This window comes from Sphaeramia orbicularis, chromosome 10, assembly GCF_902148855.1.
Source record: "Sphaeramia orbicularis chromosome 10, fSphaOr1.1, whole genome shotgun sequence".
NCBI classification, from domain to species: domain Eukaryota; kingdom Metazoa; phylum Chordata; class Actinopteri; order Kurtiformes; family Apogonidae; genus Sphaeramia; species Sphaeramia orbicularis.
This window is the reverse complement of record NC_043966.1, coordinates 34,746,062-34,768,819: the sequence shown is the minus strand read 5'-3', so window position 1 is coordinate 34,768,819 and position 22,758 is coordinate 34,746,062. Positions and strand designations below refer to the sequence as shown.

Here is a 22,758-nt window from a genome sequence, read left to right as displayed (position 1 = left end):
AAAACATGAAATGCCTAAAGCACTGTTTTTGTCAGTACAATGCCATAGATATTGATGTAAGAACTGAAGTGATGTTGGTTATTATCAAGAAAACCATGGAAAATGTCTAGATATCAGTTCTTAAATTAAACTCTTATGAGCTATTATTATTATTATTATATTTGTCCAAACAAATGTACCTTTATTTGTACCAGGCATTAAAATGAACAAGAAATTGAAGAAAACAAGGGGTGGTCTAATAATTTTTCCACGACTGTATGTCCTGCACATTTCTTATTACAAATAAAAGCACACACCCATTACAACCCAGCAAAAACAACAAAGCTAAAGGTTACATTAGAGTTTTGCACAAAACTGTAGTGGCCAAACTAGACACACAGCAGACACTCACTCTCATGTCATGACTTTAAGGCCTAATAAAATGTAAACAAATGAGTAAGATAAATATTATACTCCCCATATTGTTGTCATGAACTGGGAAATTAGTGATAGACATCAAAACTGATTTTGTACAAGGCTGTAAATGTACTGAGCATTTTACATGGGGGGTCTGAGGGGATGCACTCACTTTTTAAGTCAGTCTCACGTGGCGATTAATGGAACTGCAATTTTTGGCTTCACTTTTCAGCCCTGGAGGTCACCACTTGTAATAAACACATTAAACAGACAAAGATGCACAAATGTTCCAGTTGCAGAAACAAACACGGAAATTACATTGAAACCCAATTAAAAGACTTAAGAAAAACACAGATTCACAATATTTTTTGCTCCCCCACCAGCAGGCCCCTCTACTTTTCAAACTCTCTCATTTGAGCTGTAACCATCAAGGGGACGTTTTAAACTTATCCCTCCATATGTTGTAGTTGCCAGCACAGTGGGTGGAGTTGTACAGAGTCGTGGCTTAGCTTGGCTTGCACAAGAAAGGCTTTGGTTACAGCCGCACAACCAGCAACACATGGCGTGGGCAGCCACTCACAAAACAACAGCCCAACACAACCAATGTAAAATCAGTCTGGTCTGTTTCAGCGCCCTATTAATGTCCTCTGGGAGATAGAATTATCAGTTTATAATATAGCTACTCATGGGAAAGCACACATAGCTAAAAATGCCTTTTCCAGCACAGGGATACATTTTCAAATGCCATACTCAGATTTCTAGCCTTTTAGTTACCTAACCCAAAAATAATTAGTTTTGCACCAATATGCTACATCAAAGACTTCATTTCATTTATTTGCTCATTTTTTTCGTTCCTAAATGGCACACTAATGAGAGACACTAAAAGATGCTGCTGGATCTCTCCTTCACATCGTTCTGCCTTGGCAGGAAGTTAGCATCTACAGATCATAAGTCTGGTGATTAGAGGTTAGCATGTAGGCCGGTGTCTGCAGCTGTGGTCATTACAACCACACTGATTAGGCACCCACAGGGGGTCTGCATGATTGGGTATTTATCTCCAGCCAACAGACGCAATTAAAATTCCCTTCTCAAAGTCGGCCCGGGCCGGAACCCCAAAATAGTCTTGACCCCCCCCCATACCCTTCCCCCCCACTGCCCCACAACCCCTCCCGCTACCTTCTCTTTCTGTGTCTTTCACAACTGCTTCCAAATCTTTGTGGCTCCAAGCACAAGGCCTCTGCTTTATCTTAATTTGCACCCTCTTTTCTCACTATTATACGACTCCTCCTTGTCTTTGGTCACGGTGTCTTCTTTCTCCTCATTCCCAACCCATCTCTCCTTTTCTGTGACTCTCCCTGAGCTCATTATGCTGATGTTAGGTCTTCATAATGTGCTATTAAGTAAATGGACATGCCTCGTACAGTATGTCTAAGTAGCCCCGCTGAATATTCTAATTGTTTTAGTGCTGCAGTCAACAATATGCTGATTTGTAAATGCTTTAGGCAAACTCAGACAATTTAGCAGAAGGGCATGAGCCTTGCATTTCAGCAGGGAAAGGGTTCACCTATTCACCCCCACATCTGTGCTACCACTACGGGGCCCTGGTTCCTCTGCCCTCCCCCTGTCCCCCCGGATCTGAGCCCTTGTGACGGGAGGAAACACTTCAAGAGCAAATAATGTGTTTTCTCAAGTTGTGCCAAAACCGAGGGGGGGGGGAAGAAGTGGTCAGACAAGACAGGAAGAGGAGTAGGAGCATCAGAGAAAAGACGCAATAGAGGGCAGACATAAAAGAGAAAGAAGGACAGAGGGAGATTTGGTCAGAGAAAAGAGCAAGAGGAGAAGGAGGCAGGCAGCTGAAGACTAAAGCACACAGACATCATGCACATGTGACAGGGTTCCCCTAGCATTTGGCTGCAGTCGTTGATGGAGACAGATGGTTGCCCAGTGGAGTCTCCTCATACCAGCAGACCAGCCCTGCTGCTTAGGCCTCCAGCTTTTAACCCTCTGAGAGCTGATAAGAGACTCAGTAGAGGGGAAAATAGGCCTGAATGAAATCACAGTGATAATCCAACTTTTAAAGATGTAGGACTAGTTCAAGACAATGTGTGCCCTATTGTTCATCTCTCTATGTGCACAGACAATGTATTGGTTTAGTGCATATGTGTGTTTGTCCAGAGTAGCAGCTTGTATCACTTAATGATCCTCTTTATCTCTGAGAAATCTCTCCTTCGGTAAGTCAAACACTTGTACCGTTAAGCAGCTCCACCTCGCAGTGACACACACACACACCATATTACACACATATACACACTTAAAGACAAAAGGCAGAGGATCAGTGTGTAAAATTCCCACAGGATAGTGACGCTCGAGAGAGACAAGCGGAGGAATAATCCCTGTCATCTATACCAGATCCTGGAGAGGCGTCGGGGAAAAGCGTCGCTGCCTGCCGCGCTCCCATCTCTCTTCGCCGGAATCTCTCCCTAGCAACTAGGCATTGGCGTGGTGATTGGACCAGCGTACCAGTGGTTGCTATAGCTACAGGAAGCTCCCCTTCCCTGTAATACACCCCCCCCCCACCCCCCCAATTTTTTCTATGCTGTCTCTCTTTCTGTTTCTCTTCATACAATCTCTTTCCCTTGTCTCTTTTCACTTTATCCTCTCCCTTCGTATACATTTCTCTGAATATCTTTTCCCCGCTCGCCTTCAGAGAATAAAACAGCCGTATACAGTAGGATGATGTTATTAACACAGAGGTTGAGTGATGGGGGCTAATGGCATCCAAAGGGAGCCAAGACTGGCTGAACAGGTCTGCAGAGGGGGGAGAGACAAAGATGCTGCAATTTATGAGAGCCGTGGTGAGAATACAGGCTTGAAACAGAGCATTAGCACAACAGTCAAGTATTTATCTGAACTGTCTGGGTAAATCTCCTATTCCCTTTAGCTCTGTTTTATGAGAAAATTCAGTTTTACCACCAAAATTAAAGACCTAATGGAGTGGGACAAGCCTGGCAGTTTGGAGACAAAGTTTATGTGTCTGTGTTAATCTCCGAGCTTGTATATCTGTTTCTCTATTTCTGTGTTATTTGCTAGCATGTGAGTTTTCTGCACAGGAAACACATGCCCTTTTGCCTGTGTGTGTGATTTATGTGTCAGTGTGTGTGAGTGTCTGCGCTCGTGCCACTGACAGGCAGCGCTGTTTCTGTTGGAATCCAAAGTGCCAATTAGGCTTGGAAGGTGGGTAAATGTGGTCACTATGTCATTAGGCCAGTATGCACGAGTCAGCCCTACTGCCGGTAACATGACACCACATCCATCCATACAGCCTGCCGTTACACCGAGAAGTGCTATGAGATCCACAAAGTCCACACATACACACACATACACACACTCCCCCTCTGCTTTCTCTGTGTCTGGAGTTGATGCATCTATCTGTGAGCTGGCTTCTGTCTTCAGCATTTTCCACAGACTCCTTTCTTTGAACTGACTGCATGGCTGTTTCTTCATGCTATAATCAGCTGCTGTATAATGGGTTCAAATTAGAGGTTAAACGCACATGATTAGTGTTCTCTTCTGTTCACCGACTAATGCATGTGAGAGGAATTATGATAATGTGGCACTTGGAAAGTAATATGGCTTAGAAAAGCGGGCCAAGACAGGAAGGGATAAAATGATCGACAGGATAGATCAACTTTAAGTACCTCAAAGACAGTAGATTTACTTTTTGTTTGTGCATTTGAATGTTAGCTCAGACAGTATGTGTTTGATCTATGTAGTGAGGTGAAATCAACCAGAAAAAAAAAAAAATCAGGGGAAAGGGTTAAATAAGAAGGATTTCGTGAGGTACACCCAATATCACTGGTGAAGGTCAATAGCCTGAGTAAACACTGAATCAAATGCCCAGCAAAGAAAGAAATCTCATGTTGAAACACACCCCAATCACAGAGTTCATAGATATGTCAAATAGATAGGGCCATTTACTGGTGACAAAGGATTGTCTGCTGAAATGGTATAATACACTTTGGCTATTAGTCTCCAAATCACATGCCAATGTCATCCTGCCCCAAGATGAGAAACTGATTTCATGCTTGGGTGACTGCCATGAGAAAAGAAGGGGAGAAGGCAAAAGAAACAAACAAGAAAAGGAAAAACAAGGAGAAAAAAAAACAACAAATACGTACATGGAGGAAGACTAGAGTAATTTGCTGTTACATCCTCCACTCACATTCAAACCTATGGAACTAAAGAAAACAGACAATAAAAACAATGACAGCAGAGTTGATGAAGTTCAAAAAACATGCAACATGTTTGTGTGTGTGTATGTGGGGGGGTTAGACGATGAACAACAAAGGCTTTAGAAAACTGCTGGCTGTGCAGAGGCCCAGTACAGGACAACACATTATGGGCAGGGATGTGGCAGAGTCGGGCAACACAATAGTTACCCCATGGCCTCATGGGATGTAGCTTTGAAGAGAGCTCTCTGGAACATGAGAGGGCAGAGCTGTTCAATAGTTGCATTTAACATAATGCTCACCATCGACAATGTCGCGTTACATCCTTTATGCTGCTATGAGTGCAGCGACCGAGCAGGAGATGTAAAGGAAAAGACCAGAAAAAGTGAGAATCAGCTTGATATTATATTCCTGTGATGATGTAATGTTTAGGTGACACAAACAGCACCCCCACTCCACCCCATTCCCCCCTCCTTCTCCTTTTTCCACGCTTCCTGTGTTCACCCCCCTTTTTCTCTGGGGCATGAAATCGGGCCTTCCTATTGGTTTATAGGACCATAGAGATGCTGAGAATATCCACCAACCAGGGCCCGGGTGCCCCTTCACACCGTTACCACAGCAACCCCTCACAACCACAGTGAGTGTGCGTGTGTATATACAAGTACACGCAAACATGTATGGAAGCACACATGTTGTATGCGTGAGTGCCAGTGTGTACGCCTGCACTATAAGCATGTGTTTTCATGTATGTGATGGCTACACGTAGGGAACATGTTACAACAACCCTCTGATGAATAGCCTTGAGTGAGTTTATCTACAGTAGAGCGGCTGTGTGCTGTAGTGCTGCACATACACTTAGAAACCCAACTTACTCAATTTCTTCTCTTAACAACAGCTGCTGAAGAGCTGCCTTAAAGCATTAAAAATCCTCAGGAGACTCTATACTGCAAGACGTCCATAGTGCCAGGCTGTTTTAAGCAAACTTTTTAAACAAATGGGCATAAAATAAGTAGTTCAGATGGAAATTTTAATGGATTGTAGTATATGGAAGAATCTAGGTAACGATAATGGTTGAAGATATGGGAGAAGTGAATGAGATCAAAGCCTAGAGAAGCTTCAGATACAGCTCTTCTGAGATCAAGCGTGCAGTGTGCAAAAAACTGTATTACAGCTGTTTTATATGAAAATAAGTATTTATTTATACATTGAGGTCAAGTAAAGTGAAGCAGCAAATTTTCTGAAGAATTGCTATGTAATTAGTCAAATGTAGCTGAGTCCATGAAAAAATAAACAGGCTATTAGATGAGAGATTTGATGGAAACCAATTAATTTAACAAATATGCTCAACTGAGTGTAATAAATGTGGGGTGAGTTTTTGTGTTATTTATATGGTCGTATTTTCCCAATGCTATCTGTATATAACTAAAGAGTAAACCACAACTGACTGTCTTTGGCTTATAAATGGTACCATAGCATAAATACTGAGCTTGCATGCTTCGGGCTGTACAGCAGCATGACAAATAGCATTCCTTGCTTCTTTGATTTCTGATTTACTCATGCTTAGATACTTGACTGTCATAACCCTGTCTACGTCTTGCACTTTATTCTCTTAATGTGCAATATTACATATCGGCATAATTCTGATTCTTCAAATACTTCATAAAACTGCTTTCCCACACCATTTCTTGTGCACACAACAGGAATTGAATAGTGTTCCAATATCTTAGACTTCATTTTTTACCTGTTTTAGTTTATGCTGTGTATGAATAAATGATGAAACTGATAAAAGATGCATTGGAGCTAAGGAAACTGTAGCCTCTCTATAGATACTCAGATACAAAATGTTTTTTAAATGAATCTCTGAGAGAGAAATTATGACTGTGGGTGAGAATTTCTTGCACTTTTACAAAAATTAAAAATTACAAACATTAGAACAATTACTGGAGAAAAATCTATTTCAAAAAAGTACTTATTCCTGCTATAAGAGGTTGTGTGATTATGTCATCAGTGTCTAGTCTAGTTCACCAGCGCTCACCTGTAATACTGCAAAGACAGTTACAGTAAGACAGTCTCATTAGTCCGAAGCGAGAGGAAAATCCTCTCCAAGTTGGCAGTGCGATAACAGACAGGAGCCTAAGTCCCCTGCAAGGTACCTGTGAGCCATCCCAATCCCCACCATGGGCTTACAGTAGCACTCAGCATGTATAACAGGAGATGGATGAACAAGGATGGATGCAGTGTATCTATGGAAGTATGTGTGTGTGGGTGTGTGTGTGTAAGTGTATGACGAAGATAAATGTCTTGTTTTTGCTCTCCCTCACGAATCAGAGTCCCATTTAATATACCTCAGAACAACATGAATAACAAAGACCAGCCAGGCCTGGAGAGACTTCACACAGCAGCGCTACAGCTGTTTGTTTAACACTTGCTGTGTTCTTGCTGTCACGGTGTAAAAGTTCCCAGGTCTTACCGGTGCAGGTGAAACACTTGACGTGAAAGTGGGTCTCCTGAACTCGTACCACCTCTCCTTTGCACATTTCCCGACATCGTTGGCAACGGATTGCTCCAGACGTCCTCTCGCTGCTTGTTGAGCCTTGATGAAAGGAGGCTGAAGACAGAAAGATGCTTTTAAGATGATGATTTCTATGCTGATCTAAGGCACATCATTTGCAAGTTGAATTGTGTTTTTTTAACATGTATATATTAAAATTTCAGCTTTATACTAGTAAAAATACTGCAGTCATATTCCATTATTTCTGTTCAATACACACTGTAAAATATCTCTAAAAGTGAGTACAGACAGTACTGTTTGCAGTTCACACAGTAAGATCAGTGTGTAGCTCTGTTAACACTTCTCCTGAAGCTGTTAGGTCTGACGCCTATGTAAACTGGGAAAGCTCCAGGCATACTTTCTCACTGTATCTCTCTTTCACACGCTCATAAACACTGACACACACACACACACAGGTATACACACATACACACTGCTGCATCAGGTAGGAAAGTGGATGGATCCCCTTACTTCATTATGCAATAGCTTACATGTCAGACTCCTGCATGCCTCACAGCTATTTCAACCTGTCAAAAAAGCAAGTTCTCACACAAAAACCTTGACAGTAATGGAAAGACTCTCACAATAAGCAAAACTGTTAAAATTATAGATTGGCTTGATTTTAAATAAAAGAGAAAAATACATTTGTGATTTCATGCATCTCCATTAAACACTCTTTAAAGGTTCATCTTCTGCTCCAGGCTATACAAGCAGATTCTGATGCATCTGCAAGCCACCACGTGTATTAGACAACCAGCTTCTGCCAGGACAGCTGGATCGGAATCTCTTATTTAGCTCCACTGTCTTCAAGGGGCATGTGAGTGGTCGTACACTCAGCAGAAGGGGTATAATGGCAGGGTAACCAGCTGGCTTTGCTGTCTACCTGAGTAGCTGACTGGAGGACTTTGCTGCTTCAGTGAGAACTGCGCTAGTATATAGGCTGCCGTGACAGAGCTACTGATTCCATTTCTCTAGATGAATCCCAAAGGACTTGCAGCACTTAAAAAGTCTGACAGCCTCAACTCCCTTTGCATGCTCCAAGCTAAATGACAGAATGTGCATAGTGTATGAGGATGTGATCCATGGGTGCGAGAAAATGTACAGTATGCATCGCTGTAATTGTTTACTTTCCTGTTCAAGTCATTAGTGTGGGCACTGGAAATATGCAAGCATTATTAAATCCCACACCCAATCTCCCACACTCAAGTCTCTCTTAGTTTATTGTTTCCCTCACAATGCTGGCAGTGCCACTGGGACCCACTATCCGGAGTGATAAGTGCCTAGCCACTGATTTAAATGGTGACACTCCCTTGTTCTTGAATGTGAAGGAGAAAGAGTCCAGGCAAAGGGAAACAATCATTTATTTCATAAAACTAAATGAGCAACACTGATCCCATCAGTTGTGAATGAGAGATAAAACAAACTAATGGCAGTACACACAAGCCTGTGCCAACACCTGAGACACATAGGACATTTGTTTACAATCCTGACCTTCTGAAATTGGGCCAAAACCAACCTCTGGCACAGGGCAGCATTCTTTTTACACAGTCCACCATGGCAATGTTGTATTTTAGAAACAAAACCAAAACCTGAGCATGGTGTTCAAAGGGTCTCTATGTAATATTTGTGTGCACTTTTATGTGTTGTGTTGGCGTTTGTAATGTGCTGAAGGCCAAACCTCTAAAGGTGAAAGGTTAAGTGGCTTTATTATCCCTATAGGGAAATTCGCTCTGCGTTTTACCCATCCTAATACACACACAGTATCTAGCATTAGTATAAGCATTAGCACATAGCAGACATTAGGAGCAGTGAGCGGCCACTAGCCCCTTTTACACAGCACATCTGTTACGGGAATATTTCACCTTTATTCCGGAACGACGTCTGTGTAAACGAAATAGTGGGATCATTTGGTCCCACCTTTATTGCGGCTCTGTAACGCCTCTGGAGGTAGTAACAGAGCCGTGATTAAGGTAGAATCATGATTCTGGAACGCTATGTAAAAGGAATACCTCTTGTTCCGCAACCAAGGTGTGATGTTTTAATGACGTGTTGTGTGTGCAACCCCATGCCGGGTGGATTTAAAAATGAGCGCAGGTGAACAAACATATCAATGTGACCAGAAAGATGTTGAACTGGGGAGACGCTGAGATCTGTGAGCTGTTGTCACTATGGGCAGAGGACTCTATCCATGCCAACATTTGTGGAATGGTGAAAGACAGGCCAACTCTGGAGAGGTTAGCTACACAACTAAGCTCTGGGTATTTCCGACACGGTAGTGATACTTCACACTATATGCGTCACCATCACTTTGATTCTGGAATGCAGGTCCACTGTGTAAAAATCCAGCCTGTCTCACCTCTGTTACTCCTTTGGTTTGGCTGTAGAAATCAGTCAATGGCGGGAAAAAAGGTGTGATCACCATCTCACCTTTTTTCTGGGATCTCTGTGTAAAAGTGGCTATTGAAAGTGCTTGATCCCAGCTACACAGGGGCGAAGGCGGGGTACACCCTGGACAAGTCGCCAGTTCTGACATATAGAGATAAACAATCACTCTCACATTCACACCTATGGGCAATGTAGATTAACCAATTAACCTATTAGGTGAACTACCCTACAGTATATGTGCTCATTGTTAATGGTGTGGGAAACTGTAGGAAGCCCATCCAGTGCAGAGAAAACAGGTACATTTAACACAGAAAGGTTCCATGTGAGAATCAATCCCAGAACCTTCTAGATGTGAGGTGGAATTGCTAACCACTATGATTCCACACTGCACAATATCTGTTAACATTAGCTGATTGGATTGCTAAGCTATGATAGCTAGTGTTGTACACTGTTGCTGCTGTAGAGGAGCAGTCAAGAAGCACTGAGGAACTTGGGAGTGAGTGTTAGCATTTCTGTAGAAAATCTGACTGGAAATGTGTACACAGAACTGTAGAGTGCATTGTAGCTGCTGTCATGGATGTTGGGAACCATAATAGTCATTAGTTTAGTTTAGTAACACTGTTAGCTACTGTAAACAAGCAAAAATCTCACAGAAATTAAAAAAAAAAAATCTCAGCTTAAATTTTACGCAAACCTTACATCTTTAAAAAATTATCATAAAGATGTACAGTGCAAATTATGTTTTAATGAATTAATTCTTTATTACTGTCACCATATCATCTAGTCTGCCAGTTTGTCTGTCTAGAGCATATTTTGGCTTTTTTAAAAAGGTGGATCTGACCCATATCTTGGACCTCAGTGAAGATGGTCTGGAACTGAACCAAATTCTAGAATTTCTTGACCTTTAGGAAGTACAGAACTTTCAGACATCATTATAATTTTCTAAGAAGTGAAGGCATGGCATTGTATATTAACATGAACAACTTCTTGCAGATTCAGAAAAAAATCCAGAATTGGGAGGTTATTTTTGGACTACACATTAGGAATTAATGTATTTATTTTTAAAACTTACTGTATTGATAGTCTAATTCACTGGATGTAGTCCACTGGAATAAAGGTGAAGGCTTCTGTCCTGTAGCGGCTGGATGGGCATTCCCCTTCCTTTGGCTATCTATGTATTATCATTTTGAAAGTCCACCTAAATATGTGAAAACACCAATTTCCGAACTGCAACTACAAGCTGAAAATGAAAGGTATGACAAAGGCACACATCTTTTTAAATGGCATTTCCTTTATATGCAGATTTAGTGATTTTAATAGCAACAGGCAGGGGTCTGCATTCTGTGACTGTCGTGTTTAATCTGTTAAAAGTGCACGTCAGTGGAGGGAATCCAGGTACACAAACAGCTCAGGAGTTGAGTTACGTAATTCTATCTAATTGTGTCAGTGCGTTCATTCCCATTGAGAACAGACTCCGCTCGTCTAAACCCATTACAGAGCTCTTGTACCAGCCTCCATCCTTTCCCTTACTGAGATGTTGAGTCATTCCTCTAATGATAGCCACCGGACTACAGGTGTTATCCGCTGACTTCAAATCAGCGGCGAGCGCCCCAGGAGAATACAGCCTCGAGCAGACAGGTGATAAGAACAGGGCTGGGGTCAGAGAGGCCGACAGTATCCCCAGGGACTGAGAGGAGGCTGCTGCTATTTCTGCCCCTGACCTGACAGCCCCAGGGAAAAACATGCTGAGAGCTCTGTCACAAGGGATGCTGGGAGATCAGTGGTGACGAATGAAAGGAGCAGCGAGTGAAACAATGAATCGGACTGAAACAATACAAAGATCATGTGGCTGTATGATGAGAAGAGCCAAGGTCTCATATTCATTACATTTACTTCTATACCTACTGTAAAATTTCACCGGATTCAGCATCATGAATACAAATAACAGTCTTCACCGAGTAAAAAGAACTAATTTAACACTGTCAAAAGGACACTTTTGAGGCTCATATTTTCACAAGCCAGACTCTACCATTCAGAGTCTTGTATGTAAATTATAAAAGCCAAGTGGCCTCTTTGTGCATGTGTGTGTGTCTCCGGAATCACACAAAATACAGAAAGAGCTGACTGCTGCAATTTGTCATATTTATGTATTTTAGGTCACCGAAGACAGTAGTGAAAACGGCAAGTTGATAGGACCAATATTTTGGGAGATATTAGTCATTTTGGAATACAGTAGCCTTACAATCACGTTGCTACGCCCAGAACGCTTTGGCGGTGACTGCTGGACAAACGCGGTACAGCATGCATGAATACACACCAGCATAAAAACTACCACATCTAGAGCCTGTGAATCCCCATGCGCCACGCGCTAGTTACTGCTTAAATGATATTTTTAAAAGTTGGCCAATTATAGGGAATGCTTTCCTACAATAATGCTCTTTTTGTTTTGGGGTGCCAAAATGTATAATAATACTAATAATATAATAGTAAAGTTTTTTTAATATAGCACTTTCACAGGGAATTGCTCTACACTAAAATCAGAAGTAAAATATATAGGCAAAAAAAAAAAAAAACACAGCTACATAAACACATACATTTAAAAACATAAAATCAAATGGTCATAAAACATACCCCTAATTAAAAGCCTGTCTAAACAAGAAAGTATATGGTCTTATATGATCACAAACGCAAAAAGCCTTTACCACAGCTCAAAGAATCAACACCAAAAGTGCCTCAAGGCAAAACTGTGTGTTCCATAAAAGCTGAAATGTAGGAGAAATCCCCTGTCTTGTGATAAATAATTATGACCAATGGGTCTTGCACACCATGATCACAATTTCACAACCTAATATTTACATATGCGTCTCATTAAAAACCCTTATCCACCCAGGGTATTTAACTTTACCATAATAGGGTTTTCTAGATGTAGAAAAATATATTAAAACATGCAAATCCAGGCCTCACAGCATGTCTTCACAGATTTATAGATGTCATGACTGGCATAGCATCCAGGCATCTTCAGCTGAAGTGTTATGACAATTAATATTTAAGGAGAAAGAGCATTTAAAATCAGTGATTTATTCTATATTTTGTCACAACAAAATAACAACTCTAGTCTAACTGTATCTGCAGGCAATGATCATATGCCCCCAACCCCCTGACCCACCCTTTTCTCCGCCTCCATCTCTGTCAGGACCTTGGACAGGAACATTTATCAGAGCTATGATAGTGTCCAGTGTTATCACAAACATACTGTCACTCTGTGGTGAGAGAGAGGGGTCAAACTGCTACTGACAGCCTGAATGATCACTCAATCCTACCAGAAACCAAGGTCATAAAGAGAACAACCTCTAAGACACCCCAGACTATACAGCCTCGAAGCTGCAGCTTTGTGCTTAATACCTCTAGTGTTCACATTCTATTCATTCTAATGAAATAAAAAAAAGGATTAGAGCCTTGAGGTGATCAGATTTCCATGCTGATAAAATACTTCCTTTTCAGGACAAAACTGTCTTACAAAAGGAAAATAGAATCATTGTCATGCCTTGTGGCTGTGGCTGTGGCTGTACTTAGCGCGGCAAACAAACAACAAAATTATGTGCTTATTTCCTATGTTGCCTAGAATTACCTACAAATTCCACATAAACGTATATGAATATTCATCTTTACATCCCAGCATCTGTGTTCACATCTGTGCCTCATCTTTGTCTCCCACCTTTGTTCTCTGTGTTATTGAACTAAGGCGTCTGGCAGCAGGAGTGATAAATTGTGTTTGGCTCTGGTTTGAACTGTTCACCAGATGAGGCAGAGGAGAAGGAATTATATAGGATTTGGCTTCCCTCTCTGCCTACCTGTGTTCACACTCATCCTTCTCAGAACACAGAAGAAATCCAACTGACATGGAAACAGTGCAGAAAACAAGACCCATTTTTCATTCTGTGACAGAGTATGTTGTACAGGGGTTGGACAAAATAATGGAAACACCTTAAAAAATCAACAAAATATAATTTAATATGGTGTAGGTCCGCCTTTTGCGGCAATTACAGCCTCAATTCTCCGAGATATTGATTCATACAACTTGTGAATTGTTTCCAAAGGAATTTTAAGCCATTCTTCAGTTAGAATACCCTCCAACTCTTTTAGAGACGATGGCGGTGGAAATCGACGTCTTACTTGAATCTCTAAAACTGACCATAAATGCTCAATAATGTTGAGGTCTGGGGACTGTGCCGGCCATATGAGATCCTCAACTTCATTAGAATGTTCCTCATGCCATTCTTTAACAATTCTAGCTGTATGGATTGGGGCATTATCATCTTGAGGTGAAGGTGTTTCCATTATTTTGTCCAACCCCTGTATTATATTACTTAGCCACTATACTCCAAACACTGTGGCAGATTTGAGCAATATGATGGTATATACCACACAACAACAGGAACATGTTGGGCGCTACTCCTTAGTTTCTCTGCTATATATTCAAGGCTGTAAAAAACAAGTGGGCGGAAGTACCTTAACAATACCTAGCATTATTCTGAAGCCTGGAGTTTGCATTTTTTGGAGCTAGAAGCAACAATATTTAGACAAAAGTGCAGAGCAGGGGAACAGTCACACTAAATCCAAAGTCAGTGACACAGCAAAACAGTACATTTTGTCAAATATTACAATCATAAAACTATATAACAGTCTTGTTAGTGTCTCTTAGTAATGACAAAACAGTCCAGCTATCTGCCAATAAAAAATGTTTTATGCAACATACTGGAGTCTTAGCATTTAGCAGGGTGTCACTGAACACTAAGCAAAGTCTGACACTGCATACATCAGGTATAGATCGAAGCCTTCTATTAGAACCAAAACCAGATAAATGGAGCAATATGATGGACCGCAAAATGAACTGGAAGAGACCTGAATGACTCTAGATTCAATGGGAGTCAATGAGAGCCTGGATTAGTAATTAGTGGGTGACTGTGGTATTAAGGTCTTTACCCACCAGGGGTGTTTTTTTTTGTTCTTTGGTGTGTATATGATTTATTTACACATCATTATATTTTTCTGATCTTTGTTTACATCAGTCTTTCACACACAAAACAAATACTACACAGCAAAAAAAGCATTGTCTTAAACAAATTAGACTTTTCAGAGTTTTCACAGACATCGACCAATCACTGGTATGAAACAGATGATGGAACTGTTGACTTCTAACCACAGTATTAAACCCATTAATGATAATGATAAGTTTCTGTCACATGAACCTCATATGAATCAAATAGTTTCCACCAGGGTTGTTATTTAACCAGGACACTTGGAACAGAAGACACTGGATCAGACAGACAGACTACCGACGAGACCAATGTGAATAGTTTTGAAGCAGAATATTTATGGGCGAGTGTTTCGCACTTCGGCGATATTTATTTGTTGAGCATCAACTGTGTAAAGACCGCTACTGTTTCAAAGGCTGCATTTTTGTGTTCTCTTTTGATTCTTGCAGTTTTTGTGTGATCTTTCTTAAGCTTCCTCACTCACAGTTTGGGCAGAAGGACTACAGCGTGTTCTCACATGATATGAGAGTGACAGTTGGAGGAGGTAATGCACTTCTGAGCTGGTTTTTCAACTACAGATACTGCACTCACTCATACTAGGCTGATTTTACCGCTAGTGCACATTGCAAAAGACAACATGCAAGAATTTTTTTTTGATGTACAGCTCTGGAAAAAATAAGAGATCACTGCAAAATTATCACTTTCTCTGATTTTACCATTTATAGGTATGTGTTTGAGTAAAATGAACATTTTTATTTTACTGTCTAAACTACCAACAACATTCCTCCCAAATTTCAAATAAAACTATTGTCATTTAGAGCATGTATTTGCAGAACACGACACATGGTCAAAATAACAAAAAAATGCAGGTGTTTTCAGACCTCAAAAAATGCAAAGAAAACCAGTTCACATTCATTTCTAAACAACACAATACTAGTGTTGGAATAACCCTGGTTTTCAACGACAGCTTTCACGTGTATTCTCTCTCCACCGTTGCTGTTGGATGACTTTATGCAGCTCCTGGCAGAGAAATTCAAGCAGCTCAGTAATGTTCCATGGCTTATTACCATCCATCTTCCTCCAGAAGTTTTCAAAGTGGGTTCAGGTCTGCAGATTGGGCTGGCCATGACAGGGTCTTCATCTGGTGGTCCGTCATCCACACCTTTATTGACCTAGCTGAGGCCAGGAGCATTGTCCTGATAGAAGAACCAGTCCTCAGAGTTTGGGAACATTGTCAGAGCAGAAGTCCAGTAGTTTTCAAGAGTTATTTTTGGATTCCAATTACTTTTGCGATACTAATAGCACTGTTTTTGCCTATTGTAAGAAAATAGTGATGGCCACAGTAGTGGTTTTTATACTTCTCCTTCTTAAATAAGACATGGATCAGGTGTTTATTCAGTAGAATAAGGTGTGCTTGTGTTGGAATTCAACAGACACAGGAATGGAATGGCTGTCATACATGCACACATGCTGATTTCACAAGAAACTGCAGTGGTCTCTTAATTTTTTTCCAGAGCTGTATGTATATATCTATTTACTTATTCATATTGAGATACATGTCCAATGGATTCACACAGTTTGTTTGACTACATTAAGACGCAGCAAGCTGTGAGATACCCTCAGATTAACTCGTGTCAATTTTTGTGATGCTAGTGTGTTTATTTATCAGTTTTATCACTATCCCAACACTGAAAAATATTACTACACTTTCATGCAGGTCTTCTTCATATTATACAAGGCTACCTGGTAGTTATTTGCATCTGTGACTTCTAAAGCATGTAACACATGAAATTATGAGACTACTCTGACTTAAAAACTTCCATTTTTAAGCAATATTAGTGTTGCTGTTGTGAGTCACCATTTAACTCAAGTGTTACTTTATCTGAGGCAGGTGTTTTTATGTGCAAATAAAAGTATGTTTATCTATTATCTATATGTTTAACTACTTTTTTAGATCAATTTCTGCATATTTGTAGAATAGAGTTAGCTTTTGTACATTTCAGTAGTTTTAGTAGTACTTTAGTAGCATATGTACATTTAATAACTTTATCCTGTAGCTTTTTGCACATGCCTACATTTTTCAGTATTTGTGTGATATTTTTAACCGTCTTTTTTGTGCAAGTGTTTTGCTGCTAAACAGAAAAGAGCTGCTAAACTGATTTTCATTGTTCCTGTGACAGTGACAATAAAGGTCTATTCTATTCTATTCTATTCTGTTCTATTCTATTCTATTCTATTCTATAGTGTCACTACATTGTGGTACATGGACAGGAGATGCAGATAATAAATGGCTTGGCTGTCCTTAAACTTGGTCTACATATTCATGGTCACAGATGACATGTCATTTGTCATTGACTCCAAGACATTTGTGTTTCCATGAACTGTGATATGATGGGCCATGTATGAGCTCATGCTTCTGGTTAGCCACTAATCTCTGATTGGGGCTGCATGAATAATCACTTCTGAATCATGATCTTGATTTACGCCCCTCTACAGTCTCAGTTTTACATGACCACAACTCTGCCGTCTTTTGCATCAGCAGACAAATGGGAAACATTGTAAATACTCACAGTCTTAACACAATGCAATAAATGTCCCAATGCAGGTGATGTATTTACTCGAGAACTCTCTGCAATAGAGCAGCAGAGGTGTCAGCGCTGTCTGTGATGGATGGGTCTGCAGATCCCCTCTGGTCTCAGAGCTCAATGATCACTATATTGATCAACATGTGTTTTCACTCCCCTGAAACCCAAATACTAACCAGACCCTGCAGTATACAAAGTATCCTGAGTTATTAGACTGGTCAAATGTTGCGCAAAGTGGCACTACTCTGTATAGTTTAGTACACATCACAATGAATATAGTGAGAAAATGTTTGGTGAATGATAAATTCCAATAGGTGTATGTCTGTTTCTGTTAATTTTGTACTGTTATGGTGTACTGTAAGCCTAATAATAGTTTACCTATATACGTACAGTCCTACTAATGAAGAAAAACAGCCATTTAAGGGCATTAATCACAGAAAAATTACATTACCATTTGCCTTTAGAAAAAAAAAAAAAAAAAAACTCCAAAACTTGGAAAATTATGTTAAAATGCTAATAAAATCCACTTCTGTTTCTGCCTGTGATGCAAAAATATTTACAGTTAGCTGAAATAATTGTGACAAGATGATTATGTAATAAAGTGGCAAGCCTAATTATACCAGTGTTGACATATGTCAAACCAAGGTCTTTTCCACCAACATGCACCACCTACAGCCTGGTCTCATCCTCCTACCAGGCAGAAAATAAGAGTCTGACCAGACACACAAGCAAATGCACCACAAAACCCAGTGACCATGAGAGATAGAAGCCCTGGAAGATGAAGACAGACAGTCAGAGCTGTGTGTAATTACTCTGCATGTGTGGATGGCCTCTGGGCTATCACACCCAATGCAGTGGAAACACTGCATACAAGCAGAGCCTAATAGGCCTGTTCATGTCCAAACCTTGAGAGTGTTGAAGCAGAGGGGGGCATATGTTTGACTGACTCTGGAGGAGAGGAGAGGAGAGGAGAAGAGAGGAGAGGAGAGGAGAGGAGAGGAGAGGAGAGGAGAGGAGAGGAGAGGAGAGGAGAGGAGAGGAGAGGAGAGGAGAGGAGAGGAGAGGAGAGGAGAGGAGAGGAGAGGAGGAGTTGCTCTTTCCTCAGCTCTGGTGCCTGCTGTCTTTCTACGCCTCCAGCCATAGTGCAGACACATGTCACACCACCATCTGCCTGCTGTGACAATGCCGACACACATACATGCACACACTGACAGGTCCTAACAGTATACCACAGGTTGATGCACTGTTGATGTTTGTGAGCATTCCTGTCTGAGCACATGCTTTTTACATCACATGGGCCTGTGACAGCTCTCCACATGCTGCCTCCGCTCCTCCCTCTCTCTCCTGTCAGCTGAGAAAAGCATTCTGAGTCTTAATAAAAGAATTCTACAAATTTTCTCAGCAAGCGAGGAGCTGCGACGCCACTCCCGGCACACACGACACGGGGAATGTGAAGTCAGCCAAGGCTGGGTACCAGCGGGTTAAGAGCACCGGATGAATAATGTAGGGCCACACAATGACAGGGTAGATTATGAATGATGCAGTAATACCCGGTCCCTCCTGTCAACAGTGAGGACATAAGAGGGAGGACAGAAAGTGTCTGACACCATCACTTCACAGAGCACCTGGCACACATCAACTTCAACCTGACTCACTGGCAGCTAAAGGACAGGGGAAGGCGTTTCTGAAGAAGTCAGCTGTGTTTGTTGCACTGATGGTTCAGATCCAAGCAGGCAGCCAGTCAGTGAATCAACCAGTGATCACTTGTAAACACAACAAAGTTAAAGCACACACACGGGCAGCCATGCATGCTCACAAGCACACACAGCTGACCCGCCAGTCCCAGAGGGAAAGCCCTGATTCAGCTGACAGAGGATCAGGGTCAGAGTCAGCTGATACAAGGTCAGCTTAGAATCATGGCAGCCCTCAAGCTGGTCTAGGATAAGTAATGACAGGAGCCTCAGGCTGTCAGATGTATTCATCATGTGCTGCATCACTGTAAACTAAACTCCATGAGACCAACACTGGTCAGGTCAGGAAGCTCAACCTCAAATGTTTGCTGCTCTTCTACTGAATCTGGTAGAAGACAGGTGCACTTTTATGAGGCTGAAACAGCTGAAAGCCTGGGTGGTCTCCTATGTCTTGGGAAGTCAAATATGCTGCTGGATATTTTGATGGTGACATGGGTGTGGAAAAAAAGGACAAGAAAGAGAAGAAAAGGGATAAAAGAGAGGAAGAAGACAGAGGGAGGGACCAAGCAACAGCTGTTCCACGAGTGAAGAATCTTAAAACTGCATCTGTAAATAACAAACCTGGGCAGATGCCACTTTGACCTCCATATATTCTTAGCTCACCTATCCCCTCTAAACCTGCTCCAAGTCTATTATAGAGCTTAGTACACTATTTTTAGAGGCATCTCTCAAATTAACCCGTTTTGTTTACGTTGCTTTGTATTTTTAGACCTAAAAATACCAGTTAAAACATTGCTTCATTTTGAGATTAACAGAAAGTGCAAATGTTCAGTGTGTATGTCCTTGTGTAAAAAATGTTAATTGCCACAAGACTTTCTTCTAATTTCTTCCAGGAATAGAATTCAATCCATTATTGTTCTGTGGCAGAGCCTGTCTGGTCTCACCTAAAGGTATTGTCCTTACGCTTCAAGTGAGGAGATAAAGCGCACAAGAATGGACTTACCACTGGTGCTCATGATGCCCAATGTGTTTTTATCTAAAACAAAGCGGCTCCGTCGAGAATAATCCCATAAAGCACAGAGGAATCTTCACGGAGCAGTTTGCTCCTTTCCAAATGTACAGATAATAAGGATACCCAGTGAATGTAAATAATGCTCCTCACTCAGTACATCTCCACAACACTGCCTCCAGTCAATTTGTGAGAAAGAAGATGTTGAGAAAAAAAAAAAAAGAAGAAGAAGGAGAAATTAAAATTAAAGCAGGATATTTCCAGTGGTTGTAAATTCCAAACAAAGATCCTGTTGTTGCTGTGTGGGAGTATCGCTTGTGTCTTTCCCAAGAAACAGACGCCAATGACAACACAATACTGCTCAGTCGGATTCCACCTTCACATTTTCGCTCCCGGCTCTGACTCCAGCTCCGCCGTGCTCTCCCTGGCGGTGTGTGCTGTCACCGAGCGCCTCTGGCCCCGTCAACCCCGGTACTGCAGCCCGCATCCGGACAACACTTTCACAATAAACACCTGAACGACGGGAATGAGTGGAAAAAAAGTGTAAAAAAATAAAAATAAATAAAAAATTAAAATAAAAATAAATAAAAATAATAACAATAATAAATAAATAAATAAATTTAAAAAAATAACGCTGTCCAGTGCACGAAAAAAAAAAAAAAATCTGAAAAAACTTTTGTGTCATGCTGTTTCCAATCAATTATTCAATTAAAAAAAAAAAAAAAAAAATCTGGATTTTTACTTTCCTTGGTCTCGTGAGGTTAGATGGCCCATACCCTGTGACGAATGGTATGAGTTATTTTATTTTTAGTTAGTTAGTTAGTTAGTTAGTTAGTCAGTCAAAGACAGTCTGTGATTAACCCTTTCATGCATAGTGGACACTACAGTGGACAGCTGTTCAAAGGTGTTCTCTTATGGATTTTGTTGTTTTAGTTCCATATAAGCCAACACATTGGACGCTTATGCATCATTCCATACACTGTAATTCATACCATCACTGTAACTTTACTGTTCTAGATAAACCTGATCTGCACTTACATGTTTGAGTGTAAAAAATTGGTCATTCCTATTAGATTGTAAAAGATTTTTTTTTTTTTTTTTGCCAATTATTTTCATGCAGGTATGTTAAAATGTGAGAAGACATCAGATTAGGAGTATTAAACATGTTTTTATTTCATAGTTTTTGTGCAGTATATCAGTAAATACAAGTTTCTTTGCTTATAAAATTAAAGGCATTGTATCCAGCCGAGTGGACATTTTTGTAACTTCATGAAAAATAGGTTCATACAAATATTTTCTTTTTTTTTCATGCCTAAAAAGGAATAAAAACACTTAGGAAAAAAAAATCTTGATTAAGGTTCTCATAATTCATGCATGAAAGGGTTAATGTTTTTATTTATTTATTTACTTATTTAGCCTACTTACTTACTTATTGTCCATTCTGGAGATCTTCACACTTGATGTCGTGGACTATAAAACAGAAAAAAGCTAAAGTATCATTCAAAATGATAATTTAAAGCAGGGGAGCCCAACTATCCTGCATGTTTTAGATATTTCTCTCTTCCATCACACCTGGAAGACATTACATCATTATCAGACTTCTGCAGAGCATGATGATGAACTGATCATTAATTGAACCAGGTGTGGCAGGAAGAGGGAAATATCTAAAACATGCAGGATACATGCAGGTTTGTACGCCCCTGATTTAAAGAAATAACATGGTATACTAACTGGTGTCCTGCTTACTCTAGAAAAAAACATAGAATAATGTACTGGACACTTTTAATCCCCCTCTGCCAAATATAGTGTAATATTCTGTTGAAAGTTACTGCCCTACAGGGTGGGGAAGCAAAATTTACAATGAACATTTAGTTGTTTTTTCTCAGCAGGCACTACGTCAATTGTTTTGAAACCAAACATATATTGATGTCATAATCATACCTAACACTATTATCCATACCTTTTCAGAAACTTTTGCCCATATGAGTAATCAGGAAAGCAAACGTCGAAGAGTGTGTGATTTGCTGAATGCACTCGTCACACCAAAGGAGATTTCAAAAATAGTTGGAGTGTCCATAAAGACTGTTTATAATGGAAAGAAGAGAATGACTATGAGCAAAACTATTACCAGAAAGTCTGGAAGATACTATTAAAGAAGAATGGGAGAAGTTGTCACCCGAATATTTGAGGCACACTTGCGCAAGTTTCAGGAAGCGTGTGAAGGCAGTTATTGAGAAAGAGGGAGGACACATAGAATAAAAACATTTTCTATTATGTCAATTTTCTTGTGGCAAATAAATTCTCATGACTTTCAATAAACTAATTGGTCATACACTGTCTTTCAATCCCTGCCTCAAAATATTGTAGATTTGCTTCCCTACCCTGTATAGTTTAGATTAGATTGTCTTTGTGTAAAAGTTATGACATACATATTTATATTTGAAAGTACTCAGAAATTATAACTCCACAAGGCCATTTGACCTTGACAAAGTAGGTCAAGGTCACCTATTTTTAATAGGTTTCTGCTCCATGCCAAGATGCATCCACAGTATAAATTTGGTGCAGATATCTCAATACATTCTTCAGATGATACAATTATGTCATTGCATTGACAGACAAACGGACAGACGGATGGATGGCAAAACGATTACATTATCCCTTCAGCCAGATGTTGGCCAAATGGTAAAAACTGCATCACAGCTAATGGCATTACCTGATTCAATTTTAATGGAGACCCAGGAAAGTAAAGTGTTTTTATGTTTTTGCAAACAAAAAAAAACGCCTTGATTGGAAACAATATAATGCAACCATTTTCTGAGGTACATATTTTTTTTTTTTTTTTTTTTTTGATAGAATGACGTTTGCAGTGGACATTG

At 40.4% G+C, this 22,758-nt stretch overlaps 1 protein-coding gene across 3 annotated transcripts in view; it reads right to left on the bottom strand.

The window, feature by feature from the left end:
- The window catches only part of ablim3 (actin binding LIM protein family, member 3), a 61,397-nt gene extending 41,074 nt beyond the window's left edge, over window positions 1–20,323 (bottom strand). For 2 of the 3 annotated variants that reach the window (XM_030145942.1, XM_030145945.1), the window contains exons 1-2: window positions 19,877–20,322; window positions 7,096–7,233 (exon numbers count right to left, since the gene is read on the bottom strand). In XM_030145942.1, the coding sequence (XP_030001802.1) occupies window positions 7,096–7,233; window positions 19,877–19,889 (151 nt within the window). In that variant the 5' untranslated portion in view covers window positions 19,890–20,322. Of the gene's footprint in view, window positions 1–7,095; window positions 7,234–19,876 lie in introns of all 3 variants that reach the window. The other variant, XM_030145944.1, reaches the window with a different exon arrangement.
- Window positions 20,324–22,758: the final 2,435 nt, after the last annotated feature.